Consider the following 26,406-nt stretch of genomic DNA (forward strand, 5'->3'; position numbering starts at 1 on the left):
ATTTTCCAAACTGAAAACATACAAACGAATGGAGCATAATGGACTAGAAATCCAAAATTCTAGGAATAGTGCCTATAGTTTGATCAAACGTGTTCGCGGGGAAAGAGCGCAAGCGAACACACGCTTATTATACATTCAGGCAGTCGGTATGATTCGACTTACAGAGCTCACGGTAAACCCTTAAGTCACTTGCACATATAGTGCATCCATAGATATCATGATCTAACGCACATTAGTTACATGTACTCATACCAACACTATAAATATTTTTAAACCAATTTATATTAATAAATTAATTTATAAGACAATTATTCATCACAAAATATTAATCATGGCTACGATCTTACATATGCGTGACATATTTGTCTTTCGGCCCGTGACAGCTAAGCAATACCACGGTAGTGTAGACCAAAATAATTAGGGTGATCAAAACTAACCCCTTATTTTTTTTCCGCTCATGCTTATGCCTATAAGTTAAAATTTGTATATTCAACTTTAACATTAAAGTTGATTTTGATGTTTTTTGCCGTTGTTTATTTTTTTCAGTCTTAGCTTTTAAATCACTAATAAAACATATATAAAAGTTTTATTTATAAATTAATATGTTTGGGCTTGTTCGTTTAGAAGGGGACTGGGGCCGCGTTAACTTACCCCTGAACGAAAAACGGAGTAATAGATTAGTACATAATTAATTAATTATTAATTATTAAAAAAAATATAAAAATAAATTAATATGTTTTTTAAAACAACTTTTATATAGAAAATTTTAAAAAAGGTACATCATTTAATGGTTCGGGAAACGCGCGCTAGAAAACGAGTTAACTTAGTGGGCAGGCCGATCGCGGCCTGGGTGGGATTGAGCCTCTATCCCCATGGGATATCCTGACCTGGAACAAAATTCTGTTGCGGCCCATATGTCCTCCACGAAGCAAGCAGGATAATCGCTTGTGGCAAGAGACCTCCTTCCTCGGTGGAGCGAGCAGGAAAACCGTCAGTTCCCTCCCCTTTTTGGTTAGTTCTCCCCTCCTCTTTGAGTTTGACCTTTTTTTTTTTCTCAGATCCAGTTGAGAATTGGAAGAAGAGGAGGAATATAAGATGATTGGGTCGATAGGTAGAAGAAGAAGAAGAAGAAGATGCAGAGAGGTTTTTTCATCAGGCAAATTCTTGCCGACCAACCTCCAGAATTGGATTATTCACTTTTTAAACACGGTGATATCTAGTTAACCATGTTGCTGAGAGCTTCTTCTGGGATGCGAAAATTATAATTTATTACCGCATTCAATTCTTCGTGAAATGAAGAATATCTTATAACAAATATTTTACTGGGCTATGCTTTTGCTGATTGTGTGTACTTATAGGGTACATGTACAGAAAATTATCTGGTACCTAGGACCTGTACTTCAAAATTTCAGGTCATAGAACTATTATTTGATTAACTGGTATGTAGATTTTCGTAGTAGGATTTAAGATGCTTCTTGGTATTAGTTATATGATATTTTAAGGAGATTTTGGTCTAGTGCTACACATTACAACAGTACAGCACTTTGGTGTTTAGTTCTTATGAACTCTTTTGGTCAGCGTTGCCTTTTTCTACTAGTCACTAATGCATGGTTCTTAGCTAATTGAACATTATAATCGTTGCTAAAATTAAAAAAACAATTATAATTGTAGCTGATTTTCGTCGCTTCTTTGACATTCTTACTAAATATCTTTTTTATGAATTGAGGCACTTCTTGCTTAGGTTCTTGAAACTGATTAGGGTGGATTCTTGAGCAGTCACACCGTCAACAGCATCATGGCAAATATCAGGTACTAATTTCGCCACTAAGATGTCATGCTATTGTCAATAAAAAATAATATTCATCTTCATTTATTACTTAGTAATCCTTGTGTGATTTATTTTTTATTAGAGCTACTACATGTGTAAACACAAACAGTATTAGGTAGGCTAGAATTGTTCACAGTATAGTTGCTTAGCTAATAAGTTCCAGTAATCAGTAGTATCTAGTAGCTACTGCCTTCTGAATGATGGCCTCTAGGTGTAGTCAATTTTGATTTTGTTTCTCATTACACTAATTTTGTCTAGGTTAAATTTTCTTACAACACCATAGGTAAAGCTGACAAATATTACACAACAAGTGACTGTTATTAGGTCACTCCATATGATTATTATCTGAACAATTTGTGTATGACAATACAAACCATCTAAGAATCACTGTTGGACAAAATGGAAAGTTGAAATTATCATTTTCCAAATGCTCATTGCTATGATGATTGGTTGGCAAAATTGCTTGTAATCAATATTTTGTCAAGTAATTTGGCATTTGTTCTCACTATGAACTATTGTACGTGCAGGTACATTTTTATTACAGAAGGCCAATTGATCATTACATACTACTCCTAAGATAGCCAGACCAGTTAAATACTACTCCTAAGTTAACTTGAGGTTGTGGCAGTTTGTAAGGGCATTACGTTGAGACAATGGATACTTTACCTATGATAGTTAATAATTAAGCATCAAGATGCAGATTTTACTTAGTTTAACGATATTTCATAGCTATGAATGGGGCACTGCAATGGCTTGTTTACTCTATAAACTTGTGGTAATACAATATTGTTGCCTGAACTTTGTTAAATACTCCATCGGTTTTATAACGTAAGATATTTAGTTTTTTCTTATAGTGTTTGACTATTCGTCTTATTTAAAAAATTATGGAAATATTATTTATTTTGCTTGTGGTTTACTTTATTATCAAAAGGACTCTAAGCACAGCTTGTCATTTTTTATATTTATACTAAATTTTTAGATAAAACGAATGGTTAAACGTTGCAATAAAAAAAAGTCAAATATATAAACGGATGCAGTATGCTTACATAATTTCTGGCATATGCTTTCATGCTAAATCAGTAGTACTAGTTCTTGCAGTGATCGAATGATTCACATGCAAAATTGTTGTTTTCTGTTTCTGGTTGTTGCTTTTATATCCTTTTGTCCATATGCTTTCCGCGTAAGCTTTGGAACTAGCAATAATTTTATTATTATTTTATCTCACTGCAGTTACATAATAATGTGTGTATTGTTGTTTCAAGATGGTTGTGCTTGTGCAGATTTTCTTGGTTCTCATTTTTGCTTATCTTATTTTTTTAAAAAAAATCATATCATACTATTTTTTCTTTTTTATTATTTCAAAACGGTTGAAATAGCTTTTTGTTCAAATTTGAATTGTGCTCCCTGACCGTGTAAGCTGTTGACACATGCTAACATAGCGCTAGTCTAAACCGTGAGCTAATCAAACAAGTCACTGCAGCAGCGTGATCAGTTTCCGTCAAGGGAATCAATTCCACCGATTGATTACAGCAACGGGATCAATTCCACCCAGGGATCAATTCCACGGAGGGGATTTGGTGGTCAAACCGGGATCAACCCATTCCCCCATTGCCTGGCCACTTTTAGTTAGCAAAAATTTTTGGGAGGAATATCACGTCAACACGTATGGTCATACATTTAAAATATTAAACATAGTCTAATTACAAAGCAAATTTTAGATTCTGCCTAGAAACCGCGAGACGAATTTTTTGAGCCTAATTAATTTGTCATTAGCATATGTTGGTTACTGTAGCACTTATGGCTAATCATGTTTCCTATAACTGTGTAATTAGTTTTAGTGCTCATGTATATTTAATGTTTTATTTAGGTGTTCAAAGATTCGATGTGATATTTTTAAGAGAAGTTTTTGGAAACTAAACAGTGCATTATTTCACGCATGTGAAATCCCCCCACGTACCCAAAAAGGCCTAAAGAATCTTGGCATATGCAATGCACCATGCAAAGGCCTGAGGCAACGAGACGGCAGCGACGTTTTAATTTTAGAGGATGCATTGTTGCTTGCAAAGACTCGGTGAAGTAGCTCTTCCTTTCCGAGAGAAATGGTAAATGGATGTGCTACTATTAATAAGATGGATAATGCAAATTCATATGCAAGCTCTGTGAACACAAATATTTTGGTAACATATATTTCATAATATAAGATATTTAACTTTTTTTTACAACGTTTGACCATTCGTTTTATTCAAAATATTATTACAAATATAAAAAATAGCAAGTCGTGCTTAAAGTTCTTTTGATAATAAAGTAATTCACAAGCAAAATAAATGATATTTTCATTTTTAAATAAGACACATGATTAAACATTGCAAGCAAAACAACCAAACATCTTATATTGTGAAACGAGGGAGTAAGTCAGTCAAATATTGGTAGCAAACCAAACAATACACTTTAATATATATTTTGAAATGACAATACTTTGACATGGCAAAGTTTGGTTTCATATTTTAAAAAAGGCACCTAAATTAGCCGCACCAAATTCTCATCGCTTTAATTTAGTTCAACTACTTTATTTTCAACTACCGAGTAATGTTTTCGGAAGTTTTGATGCATGAGAAAAACATACTGAAAATCATAGTAAAAGGATATGTAGCCTAGTGATTAATGATCTAAGTAGCACCTAATGTTTTGGGTTAATTACTAAATTTTGACTTTAGATAAGAATACCTTTCTCTAACTCTAAGAAAATATTTAAAACCACATAGGAGTGCGGAGTAATAAATAATCTGTAGTGCTACTCCACAAGTACTGCGCTCATGTAGAAACAGTCCTGCAGAGAATCAGTTGCCCGTGGGCCGGGGAGATCGGCTGAGAGCAAACAAATTTCATATCTTCGTTGTTTGGCCGGATGTTGAGAGTGATTTTCGGACGCGAATAAAAAAATAAATTTCATATCTCATCTTAGATTTGCTTATATTTTTAAACTATTGAACGGTTTTTAAAAACAAATTATATGAAATATTGTCATCTTGTTTATAAAGTAAATTTTTAAGTTTATATTAGTCAATTTTCTTATTTGTACCGTTAAATAGCTGTTAAAGAATCATATAAGTTGTTTATCTATACTACTGTAAAAGTATTAGTGGTGATGAATCTGCCACCTACCCATCACCAACTCTCTCTTATTTTTCAAAAGAAAAAATAACTTAGACATATATATCAAACCATCTTATTAACTCTACTTTAATAATATACTAATAATTTTTTAATAAGATCACGTTGTAACGCATGGGTAATATGCTAGTATAAACAAAATTAAAAGTTACATCACCAATTAAAACTTTGCCACCAAACAAAACAACAAAAGCTAATAGATATGATTCAATGCAGACCAACACGTTGTGCTCCTGTAGTAAAAGCTCGGTTCGGCAGGCGTACGTGCATACTGGGGCTTGTAGTGAAACTCTCTCTTTCATTACATTGGTCTTTCCAGTATTATCTATATTTATGCTAATAAATATATATAAATTATATATATTTATTTATAAATAAATTTATATAATACTAAAAAAACTTACTATACCAAACGGAGGTAGTACTATTTACCACAGTTGTTGCAGCTTGCAGTGCTTGCTAGCTGCTACCCGTCTTTACATGTACATGTACTTGCCAAGGCTGCACAATGCACTAGCTTCGATCGGTAGCGAGCGAGCGATGGCGGCGGCGGCGTCGGTAGTTCGCGTGTACAGGACCAACACGTCGTGGCCACGGGCTTCGTGTGCTACTCGTCTCCCCGGCTCTGCCTGGCCATGACGACCGCGGACGCCGTCACGGCCCGCGAGTTCGCCTACGCCGTCGCCTTCGCCGGCGCCGGCGGCCGCACGGTCGAGGCCTGGGTGCAGCACGCCGACGAAACCGCCAACCTGGCCCTGCTCGCCTTTGTTCCCGACCGCTCCTGCCCAGCCGCGCTGCAGTTCGCCGCCGCCGACGGCGACGCCGACCTCACAGCCGGCGCCGTCGAGGTGCCTGCGTTCTACGCCAAGGAAAGGGGACTCGTCGTTCTTCGCCCCGGCATTTTTCGTGGCCACATTGTGTACCTACGAACCCCCCACGCACTCACGACAGTAGCATCTAATTTTTCTATACAAAGAAAATCTTATATACTATTGTCGAAAAAATTCTAATATTTATTTAGTTGTATTAGTGTATATTGATCATATTATTAGTTAAAAATAAAAATATTATATAACTTATGACATGTATAAGATCTTAATAATTTTTATTACGAGTTCTTCACTGTTTACCGTAGAATGTATATATATACATATAAGGATTTGATCTGATCGAGCTAGCTACATCCACATATATATATATGCTTTACTGTTGATTCGCAGAGGAGATGCAGTGCTCGAGGGAGGCGTCCACTGCATCAGGTGTGATTACACAGCGGCAGCTGGGGTAGAAGGAGCTCCTGTCATCAAGGACGGTAGGGTCATTGGGGTGCACATCCGGAGCGAGGGAATGCTCCAAGTCGCCGCATCCGTGACTACTGTTTTCAACACTGTGGAAAAAAAATTAATTTTTCGGTTTTCGTATCCAACATTCGATCGTCCGTCTTATTTGAAAAATTTTTAGAAAATTAGAAAAAAATTAGTCATCCATGATTTATCATCTAATAAAAACAAAAATATCAATCGTAAATTTTTTTTAATAAGACAAAGAGTCAAAAATTATAGTAAAAATTGAAAAATTAGTTTATTTTGGGACGGAGGCAGTAGTCCCGTAAGACTTCGAACAGATTTGAATTTTTTTTTAATAAAAAACACGTATATATATTGCCTTGCTGAGCATGCATGCATGCTGCTTTGCTTTGCTTAATTTGATTTTTGATCTGCACTTTAATTAGGCTCTGACAGTTTATACCGTGTGCTTTTTAAAATTTGTTAGAACAATGCTGGGTTTGATGAGGCACTAGAAATGATTGCTGATGCTTTTGAATGAAGTACACGAGCGCACGTACGGCATCAAGCAGGTACGTTATGTTAACCAAAAAGCAGGTAGGTTAATTAGTATTGTTTTGAGTTGCATTTTAACCGGGTTAATTAATTACCTAATAACCCAAACACATATAAATTAGATACGCATGGATCATATCTAAATTCATCTCCTATTTAAGTAACGTGTGCGTCTCAATATATTGATTTTCCGTTCCAATTCCATGATTATTATTATTATATATGTTTCCTTGGGGTACTTAACTAGGTTGTCATGATCGATCATCCAGTTCATATATATGTTTCTTTTTTTCCCCTCGGATCTTCTATGAAGCGAACGAAAGGAGGACAAGATGCACCCCTGTAAGGGCAGTAGTTGTTATGTGTATCGAATAAATTTGTGTAATTTAGGTAATTCGTGAGATCCTGTTCTACTAATATGATGTACGACTGTTTGTAGTTTGTGAGACCTTGTGCACTAGTATGGTGCATGGGTGTGTTGAGTACATGCACTAATATGAACTTTAATGACGTCCGTGAACTTTTATCCGTTGGTGAATTTTAAATATTCGGGCTGTGGATATGAATTTGATGTGCTACAGCGTCAGTACAACATTGTTAGAATCTTTTGAACATAAAGATCTTCTCTTTTATACAAAAGTTAAAAATAATGTAAAATATATGAAACCCATTTGGTTCGATCTTGGAATATAAGGGCCACAGACCCATCCATCTAATGGCAACTCTCCTGAGTACCAGTAGAAAAATGGTATTTTTATAGTTTGTTAATTATTTGATCAGCAGTATTTTATAATTTTATTTTTTTGCGATAAAGATCACAATAAAAAGGACAATATTATCCCTTCAGATTTGTTAGTATAGTTTAATCATAATCGTTGAACGAAAATAAATCAAAAGTATGGATTACATTATACTATTATTAGTAAAATGTACCGCCTGCAGTCTTCTTATTGCGACAATGACTGGAGAGTCTTGTCACTGCGGTGGTGAGCCTGTAAATAAACGAGACTTGAAAGTCATCTTTTCGCTTATAAGATAACATTTAAATATGATTGATACTCTCTTTGTTTTATACTATATAACGTATTATTTATTTGTTTGTGTTTATATATATATATATATATTCTACTCCTAGATGTAGCTGCTTCTTTTATGTCTAAGTTGTAGAAATAGCTCCATAAATATTTCTGCTCTCACCCAACAGGAAATATAGACGTCACTCGTATGAATGATACAACTATATGTATATAGTGTGTATTTTCTATTAAATGAGAGCAAAAATATTTATGAAGATTTCTGCACCTTAGACGTAAAAGGATTAGAGACTTATATATATACATATAAATGTATACACATAAAATAAACAAATAAGCTTTACACATAAAAAGTAAAAAAAAAGCTGTTTACGCCTTTTCGGACCAGATCCCATCAAACACACACAAACCAATCCATTAGGCACATTTAAATCGTTAGGCCTCGTTCCCCGGCCCACCACGAGGGAGCAAGGCCCGGAAAGATAGGGTTCCCGGCCCAATACAGCCCAAACCCTAGAGAAATCATCACCACACCAGTGGAACGCCGCCTGCAAAACGCAAGGAACCGCCTCAACCGTTGGCGGTCGCCGCCGTCCTCCACTTCGGCCGGCGCCCCCCCGCCCCCTTCCACGTCCGCCGGCGCCGGCGAGGGCACCTCTCTATACAACTCCACCGGCGCCGTGGTCTCCCTCCAACTCCGACGACAACGCCATCAGCAGGTACATTATGTGCCGCCGATCTCATCCTCCATGTTTCTTGGATCAGTGCTTCCCTAACGGTCACGCAAGAAAGACTGGTCTCTCGTTGCTGTTTGCGGTCGATCTGTTTTTTTGTTTTTGTTTTTGTGGAGTGAATCTAACCATACATGCAGTGCTCATTATGGACATATGTTAATCTTATCCTAATCCAGCGATTAAACAAGTGCTCAACCTCTAATTATATCTCTGTAACATGCATGTGTGTATGGGACTTAACCATCATGCTTTAGCTAGATGTTTCTTGGTGATTGCTTCAGTTAATTGTTAATCCAATCCATGGGAGATTAGAGGTTGCTAGTTTAGCTAGAGCCATAGAGGTAGACCGGACACACGATGGTTTGAATGGGGGCATTAGAATATAAATCTCTGTCTCCAATAGGGAGATCGTTCTTAACCAAGTGGAGAGATTCAACTTAGTTTAATTTGGGCCTATCAAGTGTCAAGATGTCATATTTGCACTAATCAGCTTCTGAAGGTGTGCTTTTGATGTAATATTTAAGTACGACTCCTACTGTGGAGTTAAGTATTCGTATACAGAAAGTTTCAAAAAAAGTATTCGTATACAGAAAGTATACCCCTTTTTTTGTTCTAGACTAAACGTCGACCAAATTGCTGGCATTGACCGAAGTTTTAACGATGCCTTTACTTCCTAGCAAAATAATGAAATGGCCCTCTGGTCAGCCTCTTTTTAAAAGTTACTGCAATGATTTAATTTCAGCTTCAATATTATGTTCTTTCTGCCCTTGTGGAAGGTGGGATCCTCTTCCCACTGTTAGTCATGGTGAAAGGAAACAAAACTCTGCTTGTATGGCAGAAATTTGTGTTTAAGTTCCTTGTAGTGTCCTAGAAACTATCCTTCCAAATTTATTTCTACTTCTTTGCACATGGATTTTGTGAGGTATTGAACATTTTATGGAGCTTTCTTACCTGGGGCATCCTGTGGAGCTTTCCAGTGGAACCATAGGCTCATCACTAATAAGTGTCAAATTGTTATAGTCATGAAATTTAGAAATGCCCTTTACATAGAGCGACAGACACTTCAATTATCTAAAAAAGACATGACACTTTCTCTAAGCATTTACTGTTTCTCATGAGATTGTGATCTTCTGAACAATACTGAGGTAAAAAGAAAACTGTTAGAAAATTGCACTTTAGTTTGTTGCTGTTAGAAAACTGAACTACTACGTCCCAAGCAATGCTCTTGTTAGTTCCGAGTAGTACTGAGGTAAAAAGGAAAACTATTAAAACCATGAGAATCATGGTATGGGGATTGCAACTTTTGGTATTACAATATTTTTGGAATATTTGGTACGGAATGTAAATTGCCACCTATAGTTTTGGCATGAAATACATAGGACAATAAAATGGTTTGTTAGTAATAGCTATTACTTAATACTGTTGCTGTACTACTCTGCAGGTAAGAAAGATGTTGACACCAGAGCATCTTACAACCAAGCGCAAGCAAACAGGCGAGGACACACGATGCTCGATTGAAAACCAAAATGGTTGTGAAAAAGGAGACCTGATACCAGGTGAGTCACTAATACCCAGGGTTTGTGTTATCGCGGAGGCCTCCGAAACCGCCGCCCGGCGAAATACGATTATCGCGGTTTTTCCGTGGTTTTTGATGGTTTCTCGCCACGATAATCATGGTTTCCGCGGCGGCAGTACCGTCGGTTTCGGCTACACTGTTAATACCACGTTGTGCATGCCAGTTCCTCTTCTTTTTATTTTTTCGCTGCAAGTATTTACAGTGTACTGCTGTGTAACACTCACAATTGTTTAATTGTACATCGTTTCTTTCATTATCTAGGATCCATCTGTTCGGATATTGTATCTGAAGCCGGAAGTGGTAACAGGAGTAAATCTGGTAATAGTTCCTCAAGTGAACTCAACCAGTATTTGTTTAGAGTAATACTCCATCAATGTGTTGTCTCCCTTGCTTCATTCATTGGTAACTACAGTATATGCTATGCCATGTGGTTTTCATTTTCGACATCCTTACTTAATTTGACAGTAGCTGATGGTTGAAAGTATTATCATATGTGGAAGGTACCATGTTATTCAGTTGTACAGGCATGTTCATCCCACCTGAGTCAGATGATGATCCAACAAGTATTCTTACTTCAGCAAGTTTGATTAGATCTTCTGTCGATGAAAGCAAGATACTTGATAACTTGACGGTTGGTTATTGCTAACTTCTCTGTATTTCTTCTACTTGCTTATTTTGATGGTAGGAAACGTAATCATCTTATACACCTCTTGTTGGTTAATCAATTGTTGCAGATTAAAGTGCGCCTTCAAAATCATCTAGTTGTCATTGGATGGTTGGACCATTATGATTTGAAGCATGATCTTGCTGTTGTCAACATTGAGTGTCTGCGTCCTTTTCGCGCAGCAACTATTGATTCCAGATCTCAGTTGCAATCTGAGTCCAACATTAAGGCCGTAGCTGTGGGCCGATGTTTCAACTCAGGCATGTTAACAACAACAAGTGTGATGGAGATTTCCAGACTACGTGATGAACTTGACATGGTGAGCTGTTGGTCCTCTTTACTTTTCCACATGGTGGAAATAACTAATTTGCATTACTTTCATATATGCACTGAACTATATTTTTCACTTGTGATTACTTTTGTTTGTCCTGCATATCTTTCTTCATATTTCACTTCAATTTCATGTTAGGCATTTCTTGGAGGTCCCGTTCTTGGTTCTAAATGTGGGAGGATTGCTGGAATAAGCTGTCATGGAGGCAAAATGGCTGTACTTCTACCACTGGACAAAGTTATTGAATGCTTGAAGCGGTTTGGAATTATGTTGGTATTTCTGGACTTTTAATATCTGTTTGTGTGATTAGCTTATCCATGCTTGTCTGCCCGCTGTCATATCCTGCATCCCACCGCTCTTATTTGAACTTGTTTAGACTTGTCCCACTCTTACTTGAACTTATTTAGACTTTTAAGGTATCATGAGTTTATCCTAATCAGTGTTCTTAGGTCTGTGAAGGGTTGGGAGCACAGAGAAGAAAGAAATTGAATTAGGGGAACCTGTAGGCTACGCAAATATCCTATGCATTCCTAATTCCCGCACGCTCGCTGGCTCTGTCACCATCACCATTGTATCCTTCCCTCCCCTCAACTGGAGGGGGTCGGTGGCAGAGCTCCATATGTGATCGTAGGGGCGAATGCACGATTGAAGGTCTGTAGGCTGTGGAGGTCCTTGGGGCTTAGGAGCCATTGGGTTGTATTGGGCTTCAGTTGGCTAGTTGGCTGACTGCTTGTGGTTGCTGCCCACAGAAGCTCCTATTCTTGACTAATATAGGTGTGTGTATGGCACCCCTTTCCCAGGCTTACTGGTTTGCCTCAAGTGCCCTAGGGGATAAGCGGGGTTTAGATCACCATGGCCTTGATTTCCAAGGAAAGCCTGATTTTGAGAACGTGAACATGAGCAGTACACTGAACACCCACACAATCTCAATTTGACAGAGAGAGACTAAGCACTTGTTTTGATCCATGAAGAGATGAGTTGCTACCTCGAGGTGTTAACTTAGCTCCATGCCAAGAAATAAGCACAGCCTTCTAGCCATTATGTCGATGATTATGCAGAGCTCTTAAGGCTGCTAGGTTACCTGGATACAACTGTTCCGCAAAAGAACATGGCACTAATGTATACCCTAGGTTCCCAGCACCTTTTGATCAATACCGAAACTATGACATATCTATAAATGCATCTAATGGACAGCTAGTTATTTTGGTATGAATTTGTCTCTTAATAGTGTTTCTACTTGTTTTGTATGTGACTATTTGTCTGTAGAGCCCAATTAAATACTGGTACTTACCTTAACAACTGTTCTCTTACCACCTGCCATGTTGGCATGCATTCTAGACTAGATTACCAATCTTGTTGAATTGTTGAAGCTAATACATCTTCCTAAGTGAAAATGTGTTGAATTCTTCTCCCAAACCACAATACTAACCCTGTATATTAGGTGTTATTTTTGTCTATTATCTTCACTTGTGAAATATATGTAATCTTACCCCTATGTCATGATTCACTTTGTGTTTGATCTTCAACATATCATCCTTCTGTGGATTTACCATGGGATGTTTTGTATGGTCTTTGCAGGACTGGCAGTACTAAAGGGGGCCATGGTACTAAAACCCCCAAATGTGAGATAAGAAGAGATTACCATACTGGACAGTTAATTTAATTTGTTACATATTCATCTTAGGGATTACATATATTCACTTGTTTATTTACCTTTTGCATCTGACGTCGATTTTTTCTGTGCAGTTGCAAAAAACCACAACTTCTATGACCCGTGTCCAAGACGTGGTACGTAATTTCTCCCGGTTTTCATGTGTACCCCCATATGTTGCCCGTTTTGAGAGCTGTATTCAAGTGACCTTTATATCATGTTTATTTAAACAGGTGGGTTCTAGGACCATGTTTGGCGCGAGTCGTTTGAAGAGAAATTTGAGGGTGATATCTGGAGTGAACTCAGCAAAGAACTTCCTTCAGCTTTCTCTGAATGTGTTGTCGCGCTTGCATCATTTGATGGTGAGTATATTGCGATATGCAATTGTACTTTAGTGTTTATATTATTATCAGATTTATAACTAATCACTAAATTATTATCTATGTAGAAGATGGAATGCTTTTTGCTTGCACAGGCATATTTATAAACCATTACCCTGCAAGAATTCTGACTTCAGCAAGTCTAGTTAGAAATTATGATAACAAAAGCAAGATTGATGATACCTTGAAGGTTAGTATTGGTATTTTTAATCTTTTTTTTGCTCCTTATTTATATTCATTTATGATACTTGTTAACTCTCATCTTGTCATTGCAGATTGAAGTGCGCCTTCAAAATAAAAGCTGTGTCGCGGCAACCCTGAAGCACTATGATTTACGTTATAATGTTGCTGTTGTTGACATGATCTGTTTCCGCAGTCCTTACGCAATAGAACTTAAGAAAGCTATTCATTTGGCCCCGGACATTGATGTAGTGGCTGTAGGATGTTGCTTCGAAGGTTGCAAGTTAATGGCTACAAAGGGGATGTTGGTTGATGGACGAAGCAAACTGGATTGCAAAGCCCTTGGGGTCTCCACATGTAAAATCACCAAGGTGTTTTGTGCTGATGCCCCTTTTTATATCGTGCAAAATAATTATCTAATGAAATATGAGTAGTAGTCTGTTGAACTATTTGTATTAAAAATATCTTTTCTGTGTCTCTTGCCTTGTGTTTACTTTATTTGTTTTAGTTTGTTAGGCTGGGATTGGAGGGCCTCTCATTGATAATCGTCAGAATTTTATTGGCATGAATTTTTATGATAAAGAAGAAACTCCATTCCTATCAAGGAAACAAATCCAGGAGATCTTAAGGCAATTCGATTCAGAAAGGTATGTCTTCTACAATCTTGTGAATCTTGCACCTTCCTGAAACTATTTGAACATTACATAGGCTCAATATTGTTTGGACAAATGTCTGTCACATGGTTTTTTGATGTTGCTCTTGTATATACTCTCTCTGGTTAAAAATATTAGTCGTTTAGGACAAGATTTAGTCAGACTTGTTAAATTCCAAAAAATCCATAATTTCTTAAAGGCTTAGTTTAATTACCCAGGACAAATGATACATATAGATTCTTCTCGAAAAGTACCATCATAATATCATTAACTTATTATATTTTATAAATTTATTTTAACACAAATTTATTTGACAGAATTTTAGAAATTTAACCAAATCTTATCCTAAATTTTAGAATTTTAGAAATTTTTGACTGGAGAGAGTATCTTATTATTTAGCTAACTGGAGCACGTACTGACGGTTATAGTCGTGGCTTGTTCAGTGGTGTTGGACCCCATTAAGCTTCTAAATCATTTTGGTTAAAATTTTTATTATGTTTTTATTGTCTGATGTTTTTGTAGGTAGTTTTAATGTTTTGTATATGAAAATTGTATTCGATGTTTCTGTAGGCATAGTGCTGCTAAGACTATCGACAGAGGTGACCCATACAGGTTTGGGTTCATACTATCTTTTTCTTGCATTGCTTGTGAAAATTTTGTCAAATGATACAAGTCTTCTTTTCTGCAAAATTGCTCATGACAGATGGCCTGTGCCCGATCCAGCTAGATATTGATATTATCGTTCACATCTTCTGAAGTGAGGCGTTCTGTGGAGAGGCAGGGTTGTAATTAATTGGTATTTGGCTGGCCTACTTGTTTTTACTTGTGCATGCATGTGAATATTACATATTCCGAAAGTATTGGACTTTATACATACTAAATCTGACCCATCCTTCTTGATACATGCATGTGAATGGTACCATCGAGTGGTAAATTTGACTCATGCTTTGGAGTAATTTATGTCAATTCCTGATTGATACAAGTAACTATACCAACCAACCTTGCGGCCCTTCTTCGGAGCATTGGACCCTCTGCAATTTTTTATTTAACACAGTTAATTTTTTGGTTTACATTTGATCATTTGTCTTATTCAATAAGTTTACATAGTTATTAATTATGTTGTTATGGTTTGATTTATTACTGAATACACTTTTAAACATGACTTATAATTTTATAAATTTACACAATTTTGGATAATATAAACGGTCAAACGCATACTCAAACTAAACATTGTTAAATAATAAAAAACCACCTATGGGAGGGCTGCCTGATGGCTGCTCACACCGTCCGTGCGGGTTGAGTTTGTACCTATCTTTTTTGGGGTCGGTTGAATCTGGATGATATTTCTCTCTAAAGTCCAACTTATCTTATCCATCTCTAAACCAAACAACCTCAAGGTGAGTCCGCTCTAACCCGGTCCATTCCAAACCACCAATCAAACACTTCATTTTAAGGATCTTGAACCATTCCTCTCACACAAAAGAAGCCAAAAGGGCATGCACCCTAAACTGAAGGACATGCACATATCAAGCCAAAATATGCACCAATGTAGAATGGTACGGTCATCTCCACCGAAATGGGGATAAACTTAGAGACATGGTTTGGTGATCGGTGTAACATCCTTGAGGAGGTTGATACATGATCAGTGCAGTCAAGAACACAGCAGATCTCAAGGTAGTGGTTTGGCAGCACCATGTGAAAATTAAAGTTTGTTAGTTATTCATAAAAAATATTATTCTAGCTCCATATAAGGGTACATGTGAGCTGATGTGATCAAAACATCTGAATGATGGTGTTTGCTGGTAGCATTCAAGGAGTAAATGTGAGCTAATATGATCAAAACATCTTAAATGATGGTGTGCATTGCTCCCTCCGTCGCATATTGGCTTATTAAGTGCATTTTTAGGAATCTTTAACAAATTAATGTGAGAAAAATGATTCAAATAACCCTCATTATATGAGAGAGGCCGGTTGTTCGGGGCAATGTAGGAAAAATGTTTTAATTTATAGTGGTTGGAGGGGAAAAGGTACTACTTCAATACATTTATTGTGGTAAACAATAAATTAACTAAAAAGCTAAAAATTTAGAGACGTGAGAGGATCATCAAAAATTCAAGAATCGTGTGCATAAAAACCGAAAAATATCAGCGTTTTTAGTTGTGCATGTGTGATGGCCGGACTGATGCAAAATCCTTGGCAAACTCTAGGCTGACATTTTTCTCCGGCCAGCCACGTACCTAGTTCGTACGTACGTGGCTTCTGAATAGTGACGAAAGTACATAACACAGATTGAACGCTATTACACGTACTAGAAGTTTTTTTATAATGCTCTTACAACCAAAGCTGTTGGCCATTTAGGACTTGTTTAGTTCCTAAAAAGTTTCTCAAAAACAATACATCGAATCTTTGAACATCTAAATAAAACATTAATTATAGATAAACTAAAAAACTAATTGCACAGTTATGTAAGAAATCACGAGACGAATTTTTTAAGACTAATTAGTGCATGATTAGCCATAAGTGCTACAGTAACCAACATGGGCTAATGACGGATTAATTAGACTCAAAAGATTCGTCTCGTGGTTTTTAGGCGGAATCTGAAATTTGTTTTGTAATTAGACTACGTTTAATACTTCGAATGTGTGGTTAAAAACTTGATGTGATGTTTTTGCAAAAAAAATTTGCAAACTAAACAACCCCTTAATTCACCGATATGAGAGTCAGAGAATCCAGATTTTCACACACCATACACAACATCGTTTTAAGAGTTTTGTAAGAAAAATATTATGTATAGGCTTTTTTTTCACCCAAAATCACCCAAACAAAGAACTCCATCCGTCCGTAAGCAACTTAGAATTTTAATGCGTAGAAATACGTACATTTTCTCAATTATGTGCTTAGAACGGTGTAGTGGAAAACGGCTGATTCGGGGGCTGTTTAACCGGTGATGGCAGGAAAAGCGTCGTGTATCTATCCTATCCTATAGTGTATAAACTTGATTTACTTATTGAACAAATTCAACGGCTAAAACCATTTGCATCAAATCAGACAGTCCATGTTTCATCTACCCTTCTCCTATTTGAAGTCCCAGGGAGACAGCCTAGAGGAGGATGAATTGGTGTCCTGAAAAACAACGGATTTAGCCTCCTAACTAGGGTTGGCAACGGCGTAGGGCGGGGCCGGGGATGGCAAGAACGTTCTCGCCCATGTCCCCTAAAAATCATCCCAGGCCTTGAACACTATTTTGAGGAAAAAAACGTTCCCCGCCCCCATCCGCGATAGATCCCCAGCCCCGACCGGGGACCCAGTGGCCCTAAAAAAAGTTGAAGACGCTAACCTAGTGGCCGGAGCCAGAGAAGACGGCGGCGTGCGGGTGACAGAGAGGGTGGTGACACGGGCGGCGAAGATGATGGTGTGGACTACCGAGGGGTGCGAGCGACGGAGATGGCGGTGCGGGTGGCGGAGGCACACAGGCATGTGGGTCGCAGCCACCAAACTCGCCACATCGAGGGCAGGGGTTGGCATCTCTGCCGCCGCCAGCTGCCTTATCTGTGCATGTAAAGAGGGAGAGATGAGAGAGGAGGCTGAAAAGTTAGGGTTTTACCTAAGAGGTGGGCTTTGGGGCTTCACGTTACAACATTTTTTAAAGTCTGAAATAGCTTCCGGAGGCCCCGTGGGTTACCCGTAGGGGTAAATCCTCCCTTGTCCTCGTCCCTCAGTTCAAACCGAGGCTCGACCCCGGCTCTCCGCGGGGCTAAATTGCCCCCTCTAACGTCCCCGTAGGCATGCCGACCTGCCCCCGTGGGGAAATTTCCATCCCTACTCCCAATGTCCAGCTAGTGAGCGCAAAATCATCAATTATGTAGGCATCCATTTGCCGCTTTTACAGTTGGCATTTTAAGGCCAAGCATGTGATTGTCTCCAAAACAATCAGGGAGAGGGTTGAAAGGGCTTTCTCTATCTAATGGAGAGGAGAGAGAAAGCACATCTATTTTTATTTTATTGTTATTTTCTATTTACCTAGGAGCACACCAGAACTATTTTATGTGACTTAAATTTTTTCAAAGTTCTATCCGAAGGGTTTTCAAAGCTTCTTGCTTAAAAACACAACCTTGCGTGCGAAATTTTGCTATTAGAAAATTTTGCTATTCTAATTCGCCGAACCCAACAAAGCGGAGAGAAATAGATGCAACTTTTTCTATAAATGTTTGTGGATGAAGGACACTAAAATCACGCCTTTTGAATCTCGGGTGATTTTGTAGGCGCCACATGCCCCGGCTTAAAACGTCCTTCTACTGGGCAGCAAGGGGGCCGTCTACGAAATACCCAAACCCCTAACCCCCTCTCGCTTGTTTTGTGCATGAGAAATTTGCTATTACGCCATTATCAAAGATGGGTTTGGTCTTTTTTGTCATTTCAGATTTGAGTTTCGCCACAATGTCATTGTCAAACGAGGTCACTCTGCCGGCTTGCCATTTTCTCCATTCCTTGTAATTTGAAAATGATTTTCTCTTTTTTATGCATTATATGACTATTTTGCCCCCGAGGTACTCGTTGGTAGTGGTTACGACGGCGCCCAGGCTAACCCCTAGTCCTACGATGCCATTCTCTATGTGTTGTTCATCAAGATGTCATGGTTCCACAAGACACATTCCATGCCCATCACTGGCCCGCACCGCACGCCGATGGACATGCTCGGTGTCGACGTTGTTCGAGTAGGGCCCCGTCGTGTCCGCGGGGTGAACCAGAACGCACACGATCGAAATGCGATTTGTGAAACAAGAGCCGGCGAGCGACGTGGTCACACTACTGGAGGCACTAGGGACCGCAGGACCATATGTCAGACTTGGCGTCATCGTAACCGCCGCCAGCGAGCAACTCGGGGGGCAAAATAGTCATACAACAAAAAAAAGCTTTTCAAATCGTGAGAAATGGAGAAAATGGCAAACCAACAGAGTTACCTCGTTTAATAATTGCATTTTAGCGAAACCCAAATCCAAAATGACAAAATAGATGAAACTCACATTTGACAGTTGCAAAATAGCACATTTCTCTTTGTGCTTTCGAATATGGCTAGGGATGAAAACAACTTGGAAACAGACGGAAACCACCTCTACCAATTCTGTTTTCATATTTTTTGGAAAACGGAAACCCGGATACGAAAATAGAATCGGGAAATATCAAAAATGATAATGAAACGAATATGGAGCGGACCAAATACGATATCGAAAATTTACCAAAATATAAAAATACCTCAAAATAAGTATGTAAATTTTTTCTAAAACAACCTATCAACTTTTCAAAGTAACCAATGGACGTAGAGAGGCACCGGGGGGCCGGTGGCTGAAGGAATCTAAAGGTATCGCTAGGGCTGTCGGCGTCGGTGGCCGATGCTGGCGTCGGGGGCCAGTGGCTGGAGGGAGGCCTAGAGGAGGCGTCGGGGGCCAGTGGCTGGAGGGAGGCCTAGAGGAGGCGACGGGGATCTCGCCGGCGCCCGGGCTGGCAGGGGCGGCACAAATTTGGAAGGTGATGGGGGCTGGAAGCGGGCGGCGACGCCGGCGCTAGCACCACTTGCACGCACATGCGGCAACAACCTCCACTCCTCCAGCCTGCACGCACGGCCGGTGCTAGCACAACCCGCTGGCTGCTTGTCCTGCTGGAGACTGACGGCTAGGTTTAGCTGGTCAGGGACTCCAGGTTTGGCCAGCCTAGCCGATTGGGCCACTTTCATTATTTCATATGATGTTACTATTTGGATATCCGAAAAATTTTCCAGAAAGTTTTCGACTGATTTCGCGTTCGGCGGATAGTACTCTTATCGTATTCGGTACGTTTTTGAAAAAAATTCCGATTCTGATACCATTTTAGAATATTTCTGAAAAAATTTTGTCCGATTGGTTCCGTTTCCAAAAACAGGTCCAGATTTAGGGAAAAATTCCAATCCATTTTTAACCCAGGGCACCATGACAGGGGATAAAAACACACGTCTATACGGGCAGTATGTGGCGTCTGTCACCCTTCATCTAAGGACGTTGACGGTTTCCCGTCAATGTTTGATACATCAAATTTTACGCTTAGTCAGTGAGCGTTTTATATTTTGCGCCATTGGCTAGTCGTTGGGAGGCTAGGATTTGCAGTGTTTTGAGACAAACTTTTTAACATTTTAATAAAAAAATATAAAAACATTCCCTCAAATTTTGCAGCACAGCAAAGCCCGAGAAACGGGCCGGGCCGGACCTGACTTGTTGAACAGAAAAACCCGAGATCGATATCGATGGTACTACTACGAGTATTTTGTTACGTGGGAGTTGTGCTTCGCGCGCGTCTCGCTCTCGCCTCCTCTCATCTCATGCCGGCGAGGGGGCCGGTTAGGGTTTAAACGCCGCCGCCGACAGCCGTCCCCTCCGCCGCCATTCCAAGAGGCTTCTCTCCTCCCACGCCCGTCGCCTGCTAATTAAGGTCTCGGCTAATCGCTCGTCAGCCGCGGGCCGACATCGGCTGCCCACGAGATCTCTAGAGCCACCCGCCGGCTGGACCCCTCGCCTGGAGGGAGCCGATTCCAAGGTTGGCCCTCCTGATTGCTTAGTTGGATCGGTGTGTGTGTGTGCGCGCCCTAGCCGTGCTCATGATCCGCTCTTCTTTTGTTTTCCTTTTGTCGTGTCATGGCGATGGCGTGTGTCAATCTCGTCTTATTTTGAACTGCATGTGTCTGTTCAGGTTAGCCTGCGTCTACTCTTTCTTTTTATTGTATATATATATGTGCCCTTGTTACATCGTCGAGTTGATTTGTGATGTTGTAATTGGGTCCTAAACCAGCCGATATACGATCGGAGAAATTTATTTTGATTTTTACACGCCCTCGTCAATTTCAGGGTAAGAAAGATGTTGACAGCAGAGCATATTACAACCAAGCTCAAGCTAGTAGGCGAGGAGGACACAGGATGGTTGATTGGAAACCAAAATGGTTGTGAAAAAGGAGACCCGGTGCCAGGTGAGTCACTAACACTACGGTTTGTGTTACGGAGGCCTCCGAAACCGCCGCCACGTTGCGGAGCACGATTATCGTGGTTTTTGACGGTTTCTCGTCGTGGTAATCGCGGATTCTGCGGCGGCGACGCCGTCGGTTTCGGCAACGCTGCTAATACCACGTTATGCATGCCAGTTCCTCTTTTTATTTATTCACCACAAGTTTTTACAGTGTACTGCTGTATAACACTCACAAATGTTTAATTGTACATTGTTTCTTTAATTATCTAGGATCCATCTGTTCTGAAATTGCATCTGAAGCTGGAACTGGTAACAGGAGTAAACCTGCTGATAGTTCCTCAAGTGAACTCAACCAGTATTTGTTTAGAGTAATACTCCATCAATGTGTTGTCTCCCTTGCTTCATTCATTGGTAACTACAGTATATGCTATGCCATATGGTCTTTGTTTTCCACATCCCTATTTAATTTGGCAGTAGCTGATGGTTGAAAGTATTATCATCTGTAGAAGGCACCATGTTATTCAGCTGTACAGGCATGTTCATCCCGCCTGAGTCAGATGATGATCCTACAAGTATTCTTACTTCAGCAAGTTTGATTAGATCTTCTGTCGATGAAAGCAAGATAATTGATAACTTGACAGTTGGTTATTGCTAACTTCTCTGTACTTCTTCTATTTGCTTATTTTGACTGAAATAACGTAATCATCTTGTACACCTCTTCTTGCTTAATCGGTTGTTGTAGATTAAAGTGCGCCTTCAAAATGATCTAGTTGTCATTGGATCGTGGACCATTATGATTTGAAGTATGATCTTGCCATTGTCAACATTGAGCGTCTGCGTCCTTTTCGTGCAGCAACTCTTGATTCCAGTTGTCAGTTGCAATCTGAGTCCAACATTAAGGCCATAGCTGTGGGGCGGTGTTTCAACTCAGGCATGTTAACAGCAACAAGTATGATAGAGATTTCCAGACTACGTGATGAACTTGACATGGTGAGCTGTTGGTCCTCTTTACTTTTCTACGTGGTGGAGATAACTAATTTGCATTACTTTGATATATGCACTGAATTATATCTTTCACCTGTGATTACTTTTGTTTGTCCTGCGTAACTTTCTTCATATGCCACTTCAATTTCGTGTTAGGCATTTCTTGGAGGTCCCGTTCTTGGTTCTAAATGTGGGAGGATTGCTGGGATGACCTGTCATGGAGGCAAAATGGCTGTACTTCTACCACTGGACAAAATTATTGAATGTTTGAAGCGTCTTGGAATTATGTTGGTATTTCTGCACTTTTAATATCTGTTTGTGTGATTAGCTTTTCCATGCTTATCTGTTCACTGGCATATCCTGCATCCCACCGCTCTTATTTGAACTTGTCCCACTCTTACTTGAACTTAGACTTTTAAGGCATCATGAGTTTATCCTAATCAGTGTTCTTAGGGCTGTGAAAGGGTTGGGAGCTCAAAGAAGAAAGAAATTGAATTAGGGGAACCTGTAGGCTACGCAAATATCCTCTGCACTCCTGATTTCACGCTCTCTGGCTCTGTCACCTTCACCATTATATCTTTCCCTCCCCTCAACTGGAGGGGTCCGGCAATGGGCGGACAGAGAAGATCGCGTCGGGGTCGGTGGCAGAGCTCCATATGTGATAGTAGGGGGCGAATGCACGATTGAAGGGAGGTCCTTCGGGCTTAGGAGCCATTTGGTTGTATTGGGCTTCAGTTGGCTAATGGGCTGACTACTTGTGGTTGCTGCCCACAGAAGTTCCTATTCTTGCCTAATATACGTGTATGTATGGCATCCCACTTGCCAGGCTTACCGGTTTGCCTCAAGTGCCCTAGGGGATAAGAGGGGTGTAGATCACCATGGCCTTGTTTCCAAGGAAAGCCTGATTTTGAGAAAGTGAGCATAAGCGCTAGACTAAATACCCACACAAACTCAATTTGACAAAGATAGACTGAGCACTTGTTTTGATCCACGAAGAGTTGAGTTGCTACCTCGAGGTGTCAACTTAGCTATTCGCTGAGAAATAAGCACAACCTTCTACCCATTATGTCAACGATTATATAGAGCTCTTGTGCTAGGTTACCTGGATATGACCATTCCGCAAAAGAACATGGCACTAATGTATCCATCCTACCAGCTTTTGATCAATACCGAAATCATAACATTTCTATAAATGTGCCTAATGGATAGCTAGTTGTTTTGGTATGAATTTGTCTCTTAATGGTGTTTCTACTTGTTTTGCATTTTTTCTTTTCGGGATACTTGTTTTGTATTTGACCGTTTATCTGTAGAGCCCAATTAAATACTGATACTTACCTGAATAGTTGTTCCCTTACCACCTACCATGTTGGCATGCATTCTAGACTAGATTACCAATCTTGTTGAGGTGTTGAAGCTAATAAATCTTCCTAAGTGAAAATATGTTCAATTTTTTCTCCCAAACCACAATAGTAACCATGGAACATCTATTTCATCCCTGTATATTAGGTGTTATTTTTGTCTATTATCTTCACTTGTGATTATCTGTAATCTTACCCCTATATGAAGATTCAATTTGTGTTTGGCTTTAAGCTATCATCCTTCTGTGGATTTACCATGGCATGTTTTGTATGGTCTTTGCAGGACTGGCAGTATTAAAGGGGGCAATGGTACTAAAACACCCAAATGTAAGATAAGAAAATATTACCATACTGTATTTGTTACATGTTCATCTTAGGGATTACATATATTCACTTATTTATTCACCTTTTTGCATATGATATCGATTTTTCTGTGAAGTTCCAATAAACCGCAACTTTTATGGCCCGTCTCCAAGACGTGGTATGTAATTCCTCCCGGTTTTCCAGTGTACCCCATATGTTGTCCGCTTTGAGAGCTGTATTCAAGTGACCTTTGTATCATGTTTATTTAAACAGGTGGGTTCTCGGAATTGATTTGGTGCAAGTCGTTTGAAGAGAAATTTGAGGGTGATATCTGGAGCGAACTCAGCAAAGAACTTCCTTCAGCTTTGTCTGAATGTGTTGTTGCGCTTGCATCATTTGATGGTGAGTATATTGCGCTATGCAATTGTACTTTGGTGTTTTGTTTTTTTATCAAATTTATAACTAATCACTAAATTATTATCTGTGTAGAGGATGGAATGCATTTTGCTTGCACAGGCATATTTATAGACCGTTACCCTGCAAGAATTCTGACTTCAGCAAGTCTAGTTAGAAATTATCACAACAAAAGCAAGATTGATGATAACTTGAAGGTTAGTATTGGTATTTTTAATCATTGTTTGCTCCTTATTTATGTCATATATGATACTTGTTAACTCTCATCTTGTCATTGTAGATTGAAGTCTGCCTTCAAAATAAAAGCCGTGTGATAGCGACACTGAAGCACTATGATTTGTGTTATAATGTTGCTGTTGTTGAAATGATATGTTTCCGCAGTCCTTATGCAATAGAACTTAAGAAAGCTATTCGTTTGACCTCGGGCATTGATGTAGTGGCTGTAGGATGTTGCTTCAAAGGTTGCAAGTTAATGGCTACAAAGGGGGTGTTGGTTGATGGACTAAGCAAACTGGATTGCAGAGCTCTTGGTGTCTCCACATGTAAAATCACCAAGGTATTTTGTGCTGATGCCCCTTTGACATTGTGCAAAATAATTACCTAATGAAATATGAATAGTAGTCTGTTGAACTATTTGTATTAAAAATATGTTTTCTGAGTCTCGTGCCTGGTGTTTACTCTATTTGTTCTTTGTTTGCTAGGCTGGGATTGGAGGACCTCTTATTGATAATTGTCGGAATTTTATTGGCATGAATTTTTATGACAAAGAAGAAACTCCATTCCTACCAAGGGAACAAATCCAGGAGGTCTTGAGGCAATTCGATTCAGAAGAGTATGTCTTCTACAATCTTGTGGATCTTGCACCTTCTTGAAACTATTCAAACATTACATAGGCTCAATATTGTTTCGACAAATGTTTGTGACATGTTTTTTTTTTTGCTGTTGCTCTTGTATATACTCAATCCGGTCAAATAAAAATTATAACTTATGACAAGATTTGGTCAAACTTATTAAATTCTGACCAATCCATAATTCTTAAATGCTTGGTTTAAATCTTTAAATACAAAACAAATGATACATATAAATTCTTCTTAAAAAGTACTATCATAATATCATAAGCTTATTATATTTTATAAATTTATTTTAACACAAAATTGTTTGTTAGAATTTTATAAATTTGATAAAATCTTATGCTAAATGATAAATATTTTTGACCGGAGGGAGTATCTTATTATTTAGCTAACTGGAGCACATATTGACGGTTATAGTGTAGCTTATTCAGTGGTGCTGGACCCCATTAGGCTGCTAAATCATTCTGATTAATTGTTTTATTATTTTGTTTACTATCTGATGATTTTGTAGGTAGTTCTACTATTTTGTAAAATCAAATTTTATTCGATGTTTTGTAGGCATAATGCTGCTAAGACTATCGACAGAGGTGATCCATACAGGTTTGGGTTCATACTATCTGCTTATTGCATTGTTTGTGGAAATTTTGTCAACTGATACAAGTTTTCTTTTCTGCAAAATTGCTCATGACAGATGGCCTGTGCCCGATCCAGCTAGATATTGATATTAGCGTTCACATCTTCTGAAGTGGGGTGTTTTGTGGAGAGGCAGGGTTGTAATTAATTAGTATTTGGCTGGCCTACTGGTTTTTTACTTGTGCCCTCTATTCCAAAAGTTTTGGACTTTATACATACTAAATTTGACCCCATCCTTGCTGATACATGCATGTGAATGGTACCATCGAGTGGTAAATTTGACCCATGCTTTGGAGTAATTTATGTCAATTCCTGATTGATACATGGAATTATACCAACCTTTAGGCCCTTCTTCGGAGCACTGGACCCTGTAATTTTTTATTTAACACAGATGACTTTAGGTTCTACTTTTAACTATTCATATTATTCAATAACTTTACATAATTATTAATTATTTTGTTATGATTTAATTTATTTATTATGGAATACACTTTAGCATGATTTATAATTTTGCATATTTATATATAAATTTTGATAAGACGAATGATCAAACGTATATCGAAAAGTAAGTGGTGTTAATTGATAAAATTTTTATTTATAAAATATCTTTATTCACAAATATATTATTTAAATTTTTTTCTCGGCAAACAATCGCCCTCTTAGCAACTCTAGGTTGGCCCTTTTCGCCGGCTGGCCACGTGCCTAGATCGTATGTACGCGCCTTCTTAATAGTGACGGAAGTATACATAACACAGATTGAACGCTATTGCACGTACTAGAAGATTTTTATAATATTCTTACAAACAAAGCTGTTACCCATTTAATTCACCCGA

General features: G+C 38.8%; 2 protein-coding genes and 1 long non-coding RNA gene across 5 annotated transcripts; all 3 read left to right on the top strand.

Annotated features, from left to right (window-relative positions):
- The first annotated feature begins 905 nt into the window (after positions 1 to 905).
- On the top strand, positions 906 to 2,624 carry LOC107304093. 2 transcript variants are annotated; one of them, XR_001550089.1, is made up of 4 exons: positions 906 to 990; positions 1,059 to 1,143; positions 1,727 to 1,809; positions 2,356 to 2,624. It is a non-coding gene; the product is annotated as an uncharacterized LOC107304093 (long non-coding RNA). The 2 variants fall into 2 exon arrangements; XR_001550088.1 differs by having other exon boundaries at positions 1,742 to 1,809.
- A 3,010-nt stretch (positions 2,625 to 5,634) lies between these two features.
- LOC102716964 lies at positions 5,635 to 14,023 on the top strand. The gene is made up of 13 exons (XM_040523181.1): positions 5,635 to 5,798; positions 8,314 to 8,593; positions 10,050 to 10,164; positions 10,446 to 10,586; positions 10,685 to 10,815; positions 10,919 to 11,167; positions 11,318 to 11,436; positions 12,758 to 12,801; positions 12,926 to 12,967; positions 13,064 to 13,192; positions 13,279 to 13,400; positions 13,486 to 13,761; positions 13,899 to 14,023. The coding sequence occupies exons 1-10, from the start codon at positions 5,635 to 5,637 to the stop codon at positions 13,072 to 13,074; spliced, it is 1,296 nt and encodes a 431-aa protein (XP_040379115.1). The 3' UTR covers positions 13,075 to 13,192; positions 13,279 to 13,400; positions 13,486 to 13,761; positions 13,899 to 14,023.
- A 6,421-nt stretch (positions 14,024 to 20,444) lies between these two features.
- Positions 20,445 to 25,969, top strand: LOC102717244. Of its 2 annotated transcripts, XM_015836409.2 has the most exons (14): positions 20,445 to 20,607; positions 20,916 to 21,034; positions 21,301 to 21,441; positions 21,537 to 21,674; positions 21,884 to 22,020; positions 22,171 to 22,301; positions 23,656 to 23,699; positions 23,812 to 23,853; positions 23,949 to 24,077; positions 24,165 to 24,286; positions 24,370 to 24,645; positions 24,791 to 24,921; positions 25,499 to 25,540; positions 25,632 to 25,969. In XM_015836409.2, the coding sequence occupies exons 2-14, from the start codon at positions 20,926 to 20,928 to the stop codon at positions 25,660 to 25,662; spliced, it is 1,473 nt and encodes a 490-aa protein (XP_015691895.1). In that variant the 5' UTR covers positions 20,445 to 20,607; positions 20,916 to 20,925; the 3' UTR covers positions 25,663 to 25,969. The 2 variants fall into 2 exon arrangements, with proteins under 2 accessions (XP_015691895.1, XP_015691896.1); XM_015836410.2 differs by lacking the exon at positions 21,537 to 21,674.
- The last annotated feature ends 437 nt before the right edge of the window (positions 25,970 to 26,406 follow it).

This window comes from Oryza brachyantha, chromosome 4, assembly GCF_000231095.2.
Source record: "Oryza brachyantha chromosome 4, ObraRS2, whole genome shotgun sequence".
Taxonomy (NCBI): Eukaryota; Viridiplantae; Streptophyta; class Magnoliopsida; order Poales; family Poaceae; genus Oryza; species Oryza brachyantha.

What these genes read in the sequence shown, in the direction of transcription:
- LOC102716964 (XM_040523181.1), top strand. Translation starts at nt 5,635, where the DNA reads ATGACGACCGCGGACGCCGTCACGGCCCGCGAGTTCGCCTACGCCGTC. An exon ending in AGATACTTGATAACTTGACG is followed by an intron (nt 10,816 to 10,918) that starts GTTGGTTATTGC and finishes CAATTGTTGCAG; the next exon opens with ATTAAAGTGCGCCTTCAAAA. An exon ending in TACGTGATGAACTTGACATG is followed by an intron (nt 11,168 to 11,317) that starts GTGAGCTGTTGG and finishes ATTTCATGTTAG; the next exon opens with GCATTTCTTGGAGGTCCCGT.
- LOC102717244 (XM_015836409.2), top strand. Translation starts at nt 20,926, where the DNA reads ATGTTGACAGCAGAGCATATTACAACCAAGCTCAAGCTAGTAGGCGAG. An exon ending in TACGTGATGAACTTGACATG is followed by an intron (nt 22,021 to 22,170) that starts GTGAGCTGTTGG and finishes ATTTCGTGTTAG; the next exon opens with GCATTTCTTGGAGGTCCCGT. An exon ending in GACAGAGGTGATCCATACAG is followed by an intron (nt 25,541 to 25,631) that starts GTTTGGGTTCAT and finishes TGCTCATGACAG; the next exon opens with ATGGCCTGTGCCCGATCCAG.